At 29.5% G+C, this 12,139-nt stretch overlaps 1 protein-coding gene across 5 annotated transcripts in view; it reads right to left on the reverse strand.

The window, feature by feature from the left end:
• LOC114122327 (tyrosine-protein phosphatase Lar) overlaps positions 1-12,139 on the reverse strand; it is a 150,974-nt gene that overhangs the window by 33,225 nt on the left and 105,610 nt on the right. For all 5 annotated transcript variants that reach the window (XM_050204839.1, XM_050204841.1, XM_050204838.1 and 2 more), the window contains 2 exons: positions 10,878-10,988; positions 52-327 (listed from right to left, as the gene is read on the reverse strand). In XM_050204839.1, coding sequence (XP_050060796.1) covers positions 52-327; positions 10,878-10,988 — 387 coding nt within the window. The remainder of the gene's footprint in view (positions 1-51; positions 328-10,877; positions 10,989-12,139) is intronic.

Below are 12,139 nucleotides of genomic sequence, written 5' to 3' on the forward strand. Positions count from 1 at the left end.
GCTGAGAAAGGAGACAGAGACACGTTTAATTTACGTTAAAAGTTAACTTACTCAAGACTTTAATGAAAGTCGTCGCTTCAATCATGCCCAGAGACGAGGCCGCTATGCACGTGTAATTGTCTGAAACCTCTACGTTGGTCAAGTTCAACACGTTCCGTCCGACGGGCAGTTTGTCTTCGGGTGAGAGTTCGGTTGTCTTTCCTTTGCGCCATTTCACGTACGGCATAGGCGAACCGACAGCCACACAGGGTATGCTGATGTTTTCACCGACTTTCACCTTCTCCATGGTTGGCGGGGGGATGGAAAACTGCGGCGGCACTCGGCGAACTGAAAAATAATAAAACAGTTCACGATATTATTGAATCTGGAATTACAAAGTAATTTTGCATGACTGTAATTGACGTCGATCGGGAAACAAAATATCTATATAAATACGTAATAACGTAAAGGGGCTTAAGTTGAAAATTTTATTTTAGTATATGGTTGTCATTTTGTCAAAAAGAATAAGCGGCGGGTAAAAAGAACGGAAATTATAATACACGCAACTGTAACGAATATCCTAATTGTTTGGGGAATTCTGCTGTCAATAAATTATAAAGACGGGACTCTTTTCGATTACGAAAATAGCACTTAAGCGAATTACTAAACACGGAAACTATATACGCTGCAGAGGCGGAACGCTGTTGGACGACGCCGATGGCATAAGACGAAGTCGAGTATTCAACTTGAAATAACTCGATTATCGTAATTGTGTGGCATTTTTAATGCACCCGATGTATGAAGCACTGTCAAATTTGCTCTCAAGTAATTTGGCCCGTCTAAAATGTAGGAATTACACCCGGGTTGTTTAAGAAAGTTTTGAGTATTCTGTTGGAACGAAATTAATCCAAACGCCCTGTTGAACCAAACGACAACGTCATCATTCGATAAAAATAACAAAGAATTTTTCAAAAATAACTCCATAAACTTTTATAGTAAATTATAGTAGTTATATTATGGTATTTTTTTTTAAATTCTTTTATAGTACTGGCAAATATACAAACGTATTACACGCTACGGTCTAAGGACGACTGATGACAACCTGAGGGTGTTATAAAGGTTGGCTTTGGAGAGAATGTAGAAAATATTACTAGATTTATTTTTATATAAAAATGTTTGAATTATTTACAATTAATGGTCGAGATTTTAAACTAATAAAAAATACTCATGCAAACATAAAAATATAAGCACTCAACGTTTTAAAATTAATTAAATTAATTCTTAGAAATTTTACATTGATCAATATTAACAATAATAATGAAAGAATACAAATAAAATATCATCATTTTAAAATTATAATATATAATTTTTACGAAAAAATATTAAATTAAATTATTTGTATATTAATATTAAAAAACTACTTTAAAAAACTATTAGAAAATATAAATTAATAATAAATAGAAAAGACGGTTTGAACAGTTCATAAGTATACAAAAAGAAAAAATTAAAAAAAAAACAAATTATGATAAATAACCTCGTGATTAGCTTATTTTCATTACACCAAATATTTTTTTTTATTTATGTGAGCGTAAATAAGTAATAGCTTCGGAATAAGTCTGATAATATATGTGGTTATTGATCGTTTAATAAAATTAATTTTAATTTAGTTAGTAGTTAAATAATTTTAATACATGATTTAATGTCGGTAGATATAGGAAGTATAAATAAAGGTGAATGTAAAGTATATCTATATTTATACTATCTTTGCGTAAAAATTGCAGTAAACATATTATAATCTCATAATTTAGACATTTTAGCGTTGAGCTCATTTGACACTCACTCCTTCCGATTTAAACTCCGTACAATAATATTAAATAGTTCAAATGTTTTTCGTTGAGCTATTGGGAAATTACAAAATAGTAGCAATATAACCTTAACACCTATAATCATTGTTATTGTTATTAATTATATGATAAAAATGATCTTAGATGTTTATTTGAAACAAAATATATGAATATAGTACACATCAATAATTATTATTGACAACTTATTATGTACACTGTGCTACTGTTATTGTTGATATTATTATTATTATATGACATAAAATTTAATATTATTTTATTAAAAAACCTTAGGTTCTACTTTAGATTTTTCTTTGCGGAAATAATTCAGCTCAGCCTGTATAATGTCACCAGACAGTGTCCTTCTAGCTCATGGGTTCTAAAGCGTAAGCCTCATAATCATTCAAAAAGGTTAGAAGCTACATAATATATTGTATCTGTCTCGATGAGTTACTATGGTGAAATGTTTTTTAATTATCAATTTAAGTCAACGTGGGACGAAACGTCTACCACGAGTATAGTTTTGTTTAAAATATTATTTATGCAATGTCGCTACTAGTTATAAGGGATATCTTTACTACTTTTAGCGGCGATTTTACTATAATATTATTATATAATACAACTGTTGCCAACAGCGACACAGTACATAGCACGCAATGTTCTGTGAAATTACAAGGTGTTTTATGGCAGTGCGTTCAGAGTGAAACGATTTGTTGCTTTAGTAATCGAATTGTTGGCATGTACACTAGATCTTTCGACAAAATGACCTGCGCAATACGTTGCTATATACCCGTGTGCAGTAATCAAAAAACACAGAAATAGGTTCTTTAATTATTATAAGGCCACAACTCGTATACTAATCCAATTGCGAGAGCAGTGGCCCTTTTCCGGGGTTTTGAAAATAATCCTTCGTCCGACCCATTGATGCACTGTACACATTTTCCGTTCCGCGTAAGTTGTGGGTAGGTTTTTCCTTATCAAAGTGAGTATTAAACACGCATGGACGGTAGAGACGAGGGTGGCAGGGTTTGGGCAATTTGAAAACTGGAACGCATCCTCGGGCTGGGTTAATCGTCGTCGTAATACCGTCTGGCCGGTCGGCAACGGAAGGTACACGAAGGGTTCAATCATAAAAACGTAAAACGCTAGTGAGATTTACTAATGACACCGCTGACTGAACAGGATTTACCAAGTCATTCAGCACACGAATTTTTTTTTATATAAGCCCGGTCGAAATTATATACCGCTGCAGTAGCAGACGTCATACTGACAGTCGACCATTATACCACGAGAGAGAATTCAAATGACAACCGACAGCAATTTTTGTCATTAAATATAAAAGTGAGTACTTAAGTATAGAGTTGAAGAAAATTGAATTTCAGTAACGCATGTCTTAGAAAAATGAAGTTATAGAGATAATTTACATTTCTATACTGCAATGCAGTTTAATGTCAAAAAATTAATAGTTAAGAAATAATACATACATTCAATAGGATCAACAAGGAACAAAAAAGATACAATTGTTAATATCGAGTAGTGATAAAAAAAAGTTGATTACAATGAAATTCAAAATAAAAGTTAAATATCCGTGAAAAACGAAAATTATACAATACTAATTTTGATCCATATTGTTTTAATGAAATTGTAAGTAATCATGAATATTGAAAAATATTTTTAGTTTTAAAAATTGCATTTACTTATATATATATATATATAAATGTTACGATTAATGTTCAGTTCTATAGCACATGATTTTCTAAAGCATTATGATTCCATTACAACATGAAGTTTACTAAAAAGTGCCACAAGACCACGCAATAGTGGGTTTCGTTTAATTGGTATAATTAATTCATACTCGTAGGTATACTAAATGTAGATATAAGTAAATATGGCCTTAAGGTGTCCACACCATAAACAACGATAAATATTAGTAGGTACGTACAGTATATATCTACCATTAAAGCAGGCACCACACCGATAACTGCAGGAAAACAATAAGAATTTATTGTCTTCTTAAAATTATTATTATTATTATTAATATTAGCTATATAGGAGAAGACGAGATGGAAATGAAACGCTCAAGAAGTATAAAAATGTGTTAACGGTTTTTATTATACGCGTAAAATAATAGATAATTCTCATCGTGTTTTAAAAAAGGTATAAAACGTTTAACGATAAATTATGTTTAGCATATTAAATTTTTATTACGAAAATGGATGTATAACGTATATTCATTACCCATATATTATATTATATTTATATTGTGTTTCGTAAAACATCAAAACTAAATCTTATGAAATACAATAATAATTTTATTACATTACTTTTTTCCAGAAATATTTTATAAAATAATCGTTCGTAATTATACTTTTGTTATTTGCATATCCCAAATACATTTTAAATTGTATTATATCAACCGACAACACATTATTTACAAAAATATTTTAATTTTGATAACGAAATATTTAAAATATTCAATACGTATACTTCATGTTAAACAAAATCGAAATATAACATAACTTTTCTGAATAAATACGTTAAAAAACTATTAGTATACCGTATAACTATTAAAAATATAGTTACACCGGGAGATATATTTAACGTAAGATTTTCGTTATGTTAAAAAGTTTAGTTTTAGAAAATATTATTATTAATAATTGAAGTTAATTAAAACTTTTTTAAAAATATTTTTATGTTTTATTTTTTTAATGATAACATCCATTTTTAATTCTTTATTTCAAAGCAGAGTACTTTTTAGTGTATTTTGATTTATAAAAATCGAATTTTAGATTAGTACTTTATGGGTTATAATAATATAAAGTTTGGATGAGCGGAGTAGTGATACATTACCTTTATAATATGTATAAGTCTAATACTCCGCGTTTATTATCGCTCAACTAAACATTAAACACTTATAGCTTATAAATTATAACTAAGGCTTAATAATACTTAGTTATAGGAGCTTAAACAGTCAAAAATAGTATGCAAGAATGCACAAATAAATATAAAAAATATTATAAGATGCCAATCGTGTACCAAAAATGTACTGACAAATAAGCAATAAATATATGTCATTCAAAAATAACTTTAAAACTTATAACAATAAAACATATTATAACTATAATTTTTTCTATAAATAAAGTTAAAGAAATATATTCAAAAACGCTAGAGTTTCTGATATAACTAGTGTTACGTTAAATTGACAACCCAGTTTAAAATAAGAACAAAATAGGATTACCAATTCTTTAATTGAACGGAGATTAATTTTACACAACGTAAACAATAGATGTTACAAAATATTAGAATAAGTATTTTATGTAAGAATTACATTACATCTTGTAATTATTTGCTTAGTTATTAATGAATACGAAATTATTATTGCCACACATCTCATTATTTTAGCAATATAATTCTTCCTTTGCGACAAACATTAAGTACTAACTATTCTGCAAAACTATAAGCATTTTATGCAGCAGACAGATATCAAAGCCATTGATAGTAAGAATCCATATAATCGAGTAATACCACGCTGTGTACTAGGTATATGATGTGCCATACAATAAAATATATAAAAAAATATATAACATTCACAGAATTGTAAAAACTAATACAACCATATCAAATTGGTATATTATACATATAATAACGAAGGGCTTCGAGTGGGTTTGTACAGGGTGGTGGCAGCGGTCTAGTGGTTTTTGAATTTAATTAATTAACACGCACTCACACTCATATACACACCCTCAAACACATTTAATTATATACGCGTACGCATATTGATAGTTGGTGCATGTATATTGTATATTGTATATCTATACATGCACGAACTGCACTGTATCTTGCTGTAGTGCAGTCTCTCTATCCGGAATCATTTTTATTCGGAAACCATAAACTCGAGAGTATATAAGGGAGGGACAATTAGGAAAATCTGAATTTATACGCGCGTGAATAGGTGGTGGACGAAGTCGGTAGGTGGCGGCGTACCAGACGACATTATAAAACACATGTCGTCCACCCCCGCCCCATGCTAAAGCGCATGACCCTTCTTCCCAGCAGTCGAAAGACCGGTGCCCAATTACGCTCTCGTCGGGCCGTGCATTTAACCCAGACCACTTCCGGTGGACTTGCACAATCAGCAATGCCATTTTCCCGGGACGGCGACCTTTATACCGGATGGTAGCGTTTTTGCCAGCGCCTCTTTTGAATAATCTACAATAATGTACGACCCTTTTACAAACATTTTTTTATTCGTTTTATGATTTTTGTCACAAACTCAGAGATTCGTTAGTAATAAAGAAATATTCATACAATTAAATTTATATTAACATATTATTAAGTATAGAGTTAACGAAGTATATAATATACGTAGATAGGTATACTCGTATATACTTTATTACATACGAATATTATCGCTGATAGTATATCTATATATTTGTATACAAAAAAAAAAAAAAATAATTTCTAATTTCTACTCGTGTAATGTCATGCGTATATAATTATTATATAATAATATGCGAGTTTAATTATGCCATTCGTATAAATACATTTGTTCAGAAAATAATCACTGATTTTCTCAAAAATAAAACCATAATAGAAATCGAATTCTCGTCAACCATACAATATAAATATAAAATTAAATAATAAACTACTACGACTGCACTGGTTTTTATGTTCACGTACTGATGTAAATATATTTACTTTAGTTTAAATTCCTGTTACCAATATATATACCTACGCTAATATATAATTATAATGATTTAAAAAATACCTACGATTTTCATATTATACTTATACAATTAAACCGACGTATTGCGTCAATCGGACGGTATAAATGATATAATTATTTTTCAGAAAAAACTGCAGGCATTTTTAAATCCTTATTTAAATTGTCCGATATTTATTTAAGCCACCTGAATCGGCAGATTAAGCGGTAAACCGCTTACGGAATAAACAAACCCCAGGTCGAATATAATTAGAAAAACAATTTCAGGGGGAGTAAAAAAAAACACTAATAAAAAATAAGGGTGAAAAAAATATGGCGGGTAATTATTTTAATTAGTAGACATTAACGATTACCGTGTAGACGAATTGTTACCCCTTCACACCTGAGTTTTGTAAATATAACAACAACATAGAGATAGGCACTCATTTAGTAATATAATACTTAATGAGGGTATATGATAAACTATGATATAGTTTTGTCTATGGAGACAAATTGCCATAAAATAATCTTTTTTTTTCTAAAGAAAAAAGGACAAGATCGACAAATTAGCTGTCCGTCATGCACTAGTGACGGTGGAAAATGGTTTTTACACTAATTTTCCAACCCCGATAATGCAATTAAACTTCTTTCGGTTGTTGAGTTTTAAAAGGGGAAAATAAGAGACAGAAGAGAGAGAAAAAAGATGCGGAAACTTTAAAGTTTATGCGGACACGATATTCTAATTTGATGGTTAAGAGAGAAAAAATTGTAAAATATAAAAAAACTTACCACAGGTATAACGTAAAGACATTTCGGCAATCTCAAGGGACGAGATGCTCAGTAGTAAACGTGTGTTACACTTTTACTGTTTCGATTTTTTTATGATAACGCGTGATAAGGGCAATAATAATAAGTATTCATATAAATGTAGTAAAATACTTATAGAAATGTGAAGGTATACATGTAAGGACATGTGCACATTTATTATTGAGACTAGTGCGTTTTATTGAACAGTTCACCGCGGTGAAGTGTATGATAAAAATGTATTCACCCGTAAAACGTGCTCGTGGTTAAACAAATATAATAAACATACATATCGACAGACGTATAGAATATAAGTGGAATGCCAATTGTTTTTCAGTGGCGCAATGTATAAAAATGAAAAAGAAAATTGATTGTTAGATCTAAGTTTAGCAGTACTCGTTGGTATAGTTATTTGAGGGAAACCATTTGGGAAATCAATCAAAGATTACTAGTTAAAAACACAGTAACATAAAAAAAAAAAAAAAAGTTTCGTGTTCATACTTTACAATTTATGACGGGAGTGGATTTTTTTAAATACTCAATTATATACACAGACAATTAAAAAATAATAAACAAAAGGTTAAAATTAATTTTGAAGCAGGAAAGTGTAGAGTACCTACACAAAATGGAAAATAAGAATGCTATGTGACATATAATGACTTTTTGTTATACCTTAAGTAAGTTGTGAGTATTTTCTAAAAAGCAGAGCGAAGAGTGCACTTGTTGATTATGTCATATATAGTGTTATATGAATGATTATTGAATATTATTAAGATAATTTTTACAAAAATGAAAAAAGTATATCTAATATAAAAATTGGCCAAATGGTTGTATACATTTTTAAATACCATAATTATTACATATAAAAAAAAAATTTATAAATAATATGTAAAGAAAACAATCCTCTAACAAAATAATATATTTTTTTTAGTTTCAATAAACATGGTTATATAAATTAATATACATTGAACACTAAAATCATAATTTTTTATAGAAAGCCAAAAAAATTGAATTGATTAAAAAGTAAATTATAATACGACAGCTACGATAATAATAAACTGACAACAAATTAAGATTTTCGGATAGTGTAGGATAATTATTCATTCTTGTATAATATGTGTATTGTATATAAATACCAATTTACTATGAATAGTTGAATCTTGCAGAATAACCAAATTATTTAAATAAAATGCTAAGTACTAAATAAAAAAAAGTACGATGTATATAGAATAGTAGACAGTTCGTGTAAAAAAAAGGCGAACCAAATTAAAATATTTTTTTCGAAGAATAATAATCAGTGTATCATGTTTTTTTAATGAATAATTCAAAGAAATATAATTAAATTTAAATTTATTCTGTATTAAAATGTTCTCTATCATTATAAGCTTGACCTAATAAAGATAATACATATAAATACTGTCCTATAATAGCATCATAACTGATAATATGATATTAAACATTCTTAATTTTATATCAATGCCTGTAATAATCATTTAGTAGATAGTTAATTCCTTAAGTATCATTTGTCTGGTTTATCAATAATCGTGTAAAAAAATTGTTAAATGATCCGAACATAAAGAACCTTCAGAGGGGTAGTGGATATGATTTAGACTTGGGGTAAGCAAGCATTATTTTAATTTTTAATCGATGATAGTCATAATATCTATAAAACTGTTGTTTTAAAGAGAAATCGTGTTTTTTTTTTTATTATTATTAATGACTTTTTAAAAACCTATTAAATCTCTGTTGAGTTTTTAATACGACATAATTTTTAAATGCGTTACACATGATCTTGTGTGGGTCACTTTTACATCCCATAACAGTGTTTGATGAAAAAAAAACACATCATCATAAAAACCGATAGTCTTAAACGTAAGCCTATATAAAAAGTATAAAATAGATTAAATATATATATATCATGCGATTTATCCAATAAGAGAGCATACGCTATAAATCGTAAAATTAATCAACTATTTTTTTTTCGCAAATCTTTAATGGTTTCCGATATAAAGTTTTCCCTATGAACAGTGAACAACAGTTATTGAACTTTTTTTATCGTTCTATAATGGTTGGAACTTGAAAGTTGTCTTAAATATTTTATAAGTGTTTAAGTGATCACTTGTAAAACATTTAAAAAGTTCTCCACAAATAATTTGCAACAAAATATTTTAACAAGTTATAATATATTTTTTTCAGATTGTGTAAAAAATGTACCAATACATAGTAGGTACATACTACATGTATCCTTAGAAAAAAATAACTCAACATTTAAATTAATTTAAAGTGATTGTAAAAAGTTAACTAGTGATAAAGTTTTTCTGAGAATAACGATAAAACTGAAGAATGAAAACTGATGGATTTTGTAATTGTTTAAATTTTAAACTCCTAAGGAAAGAATCTACATAAAAATAATACAGTAGTTATTACATTTTTATTCTTAATTCTGTAAACACTAAATGTTTTTAGATTAAGTGCTGAAGAAACTTCATATAAAATGAAACATCAAATACAAAATGTATAAATCAAAAATTCTATCTAGATTATCACCTAGTTGGTGAAATAATTTTCCTCGGTAATTTCACACTAATTGTGAGGGAAAACTCTTAAAAGTTTACAACGTTTTTAAACAATATGTTTTTAAAATTCGATTATTTAACAATGCTTTAAAATTAAAAAATTAGTAACAGATAATACACAACTACAAAAGCAGATATCTATATCATATGTTGACTAATATCATTTAGACTAAGTTAACTTTTTAAATTTTGTTTTATAGAAATAAAAATATTTTATAAAAAAAAAAAAATACTCATCAATTACAGTGTATTGTAAGTAAACACTGTCTCAGTTTATCAATGTATATTGTATATTATATACAACTACAAAATAACTGCACAAATATGTAGATATTTAACAATTATTTGTATATTATGTTATATGTATAAACGTTCTTATACGTTGTATATTTGGTACAGATAGCTTTCTTTTGTTGGTGCAAATTTGACGATCTTTACGGAAATATTTTGGTTTATCGTAACAACGCAGAGGAAATTGAATGAAACATCCGACGGTTCACGCCTGCCGCTATATCCTCACCCTCCTACCATCTGACAGCGACCTCACGTTAATGTTTCACAATTAACCTAATTAATTAACTGTAACCTTACGAAGGGTATATCGTCCTGGGACATCATAAATTCGTTTGGTCCCGTTTACCTGGTACGTGCCCATAGGTCGGAATCGTAAATTACATTTAATATAAAAGTTAAAAATAAAAAAAAAAATGTGCACAGATCCCACCGAATGAAAAAAGAAAAAGAAAAGCAAATGAATGGAAAATAATGCGATTTCAGTTTTCTAGTTTGTTCTTTGTTTTTACGCACAATTGGGTTTTCGGCAAAAAAATGAGTATAGGTATAATAATACGGTACCATATACGGCAAGCAGTCTGCTCGGTAGTCCGAACAAAAATATAATAAAAAAAAACAAACATACACAAAAAAATAAAATAATAATAATAATAACAACAGAAAAGAAATTATAGCACTCACCTCTGACCCACAATTGCATGGTCGTAGCATGTTGTGTGCCTACCGAGTTTTCAGCCACGCATTCGTATTTGCCCTGGTCCGTTTCTTGACTGTCACTGATCTGCAAAGCACCTGAGACACAAAAAAAACACACACGCACATTATTCACAGTGTTTGCAATATTTTTATTTTCTTCTCGTTACAACAACGGGGGATGGTGGTTTGGGACAGGTCCTAGTTCAAGGGAAAAGGTGAAACCATTAGGGATAGAACATGATGTTTGATAAACGGTGAGGACTTGTGTAATATAATAATAATATAGGGGCAAAGAGGAACGGCTTTCAAAATAATATACATATATAGGGTTTTACGATTTCCGGTCGCGTTTTTACTGCCCGACAGGCGCCCGTTGCCGTTTATCCCCGCTGACCGTATCTACATATACGTCGTATATATACACACATAAAGCTATCGAAAAGCATCGGCCGTAGCAGGACCATATTTTCGATTATCGCGACCTCGACCCTCCCCTCCCCCTCATTGACGTATATCCGTGCACCCCGTACATCCACCTATATGCAGCTGCCATCAACCGTCCATTTTGCCCACATCACGGAACGGACATCATCGGCGTTTATATGCGACAGAGTACGACCCCAAACGGTCGACGCGAATATAACGACCGACCCTTCAAATAATATTATAATAGTTATAGTCAACCGGACGTACGGTTTACGTTGTCGGTCGATTCACTTATTGGACTAGGATTTCTCTCGATTAAACGTTCGACTTGGTTACTGTTTTTATGATTATTATTATTGCACAAAGGTTTGAAAACAACATCACCGATTGAGTATGATGTATGCATAAATAATAATTATACTACATAAACGCAGTAGCTATAAACTTTTGTTTAAATAACTGTATTTTTGCCACGTTATGATTTACGGGGAGGGAAAAAAACTTGTTGACTTGGCAAACTTTGTTTAATCAAGCGAAAATGGGTAATGCAGTGGAGAATATTACGTTAAATATTATATACTTATTATATATTCGGTTTGTGTAAACATTATGATAATACTTATGTCTCGAAGACCAGTATAAAACGTCTGCTAAATTTGCAAATTGGTCAGTTTTTACTACTATTGTACAATGTAGAAATGAAAATCATTATTTAAACATGTTAATTTCAATTTAATTTTAATTGGAATAGATATCATAAAATAGGTATTAAATATAAATTAGGTAACTGTTGATAAGTTAACATTATTATTTTATAGCTA

Source organism: Aphis gossypii, chromosome 3, assembly GCF_020184175.1.
Source record: "Aphis gossypii isolate Hap1 chromosome 3, ASM2018417v2, whole genome shotgun sequence".
In the NCBI taxonomy this organism is placed as follows: Eukaryota; Metazoa; Arthropoda; class Insecta; order Hemiptera; family Aphididae; genus Aphis; species Aphis gossypii.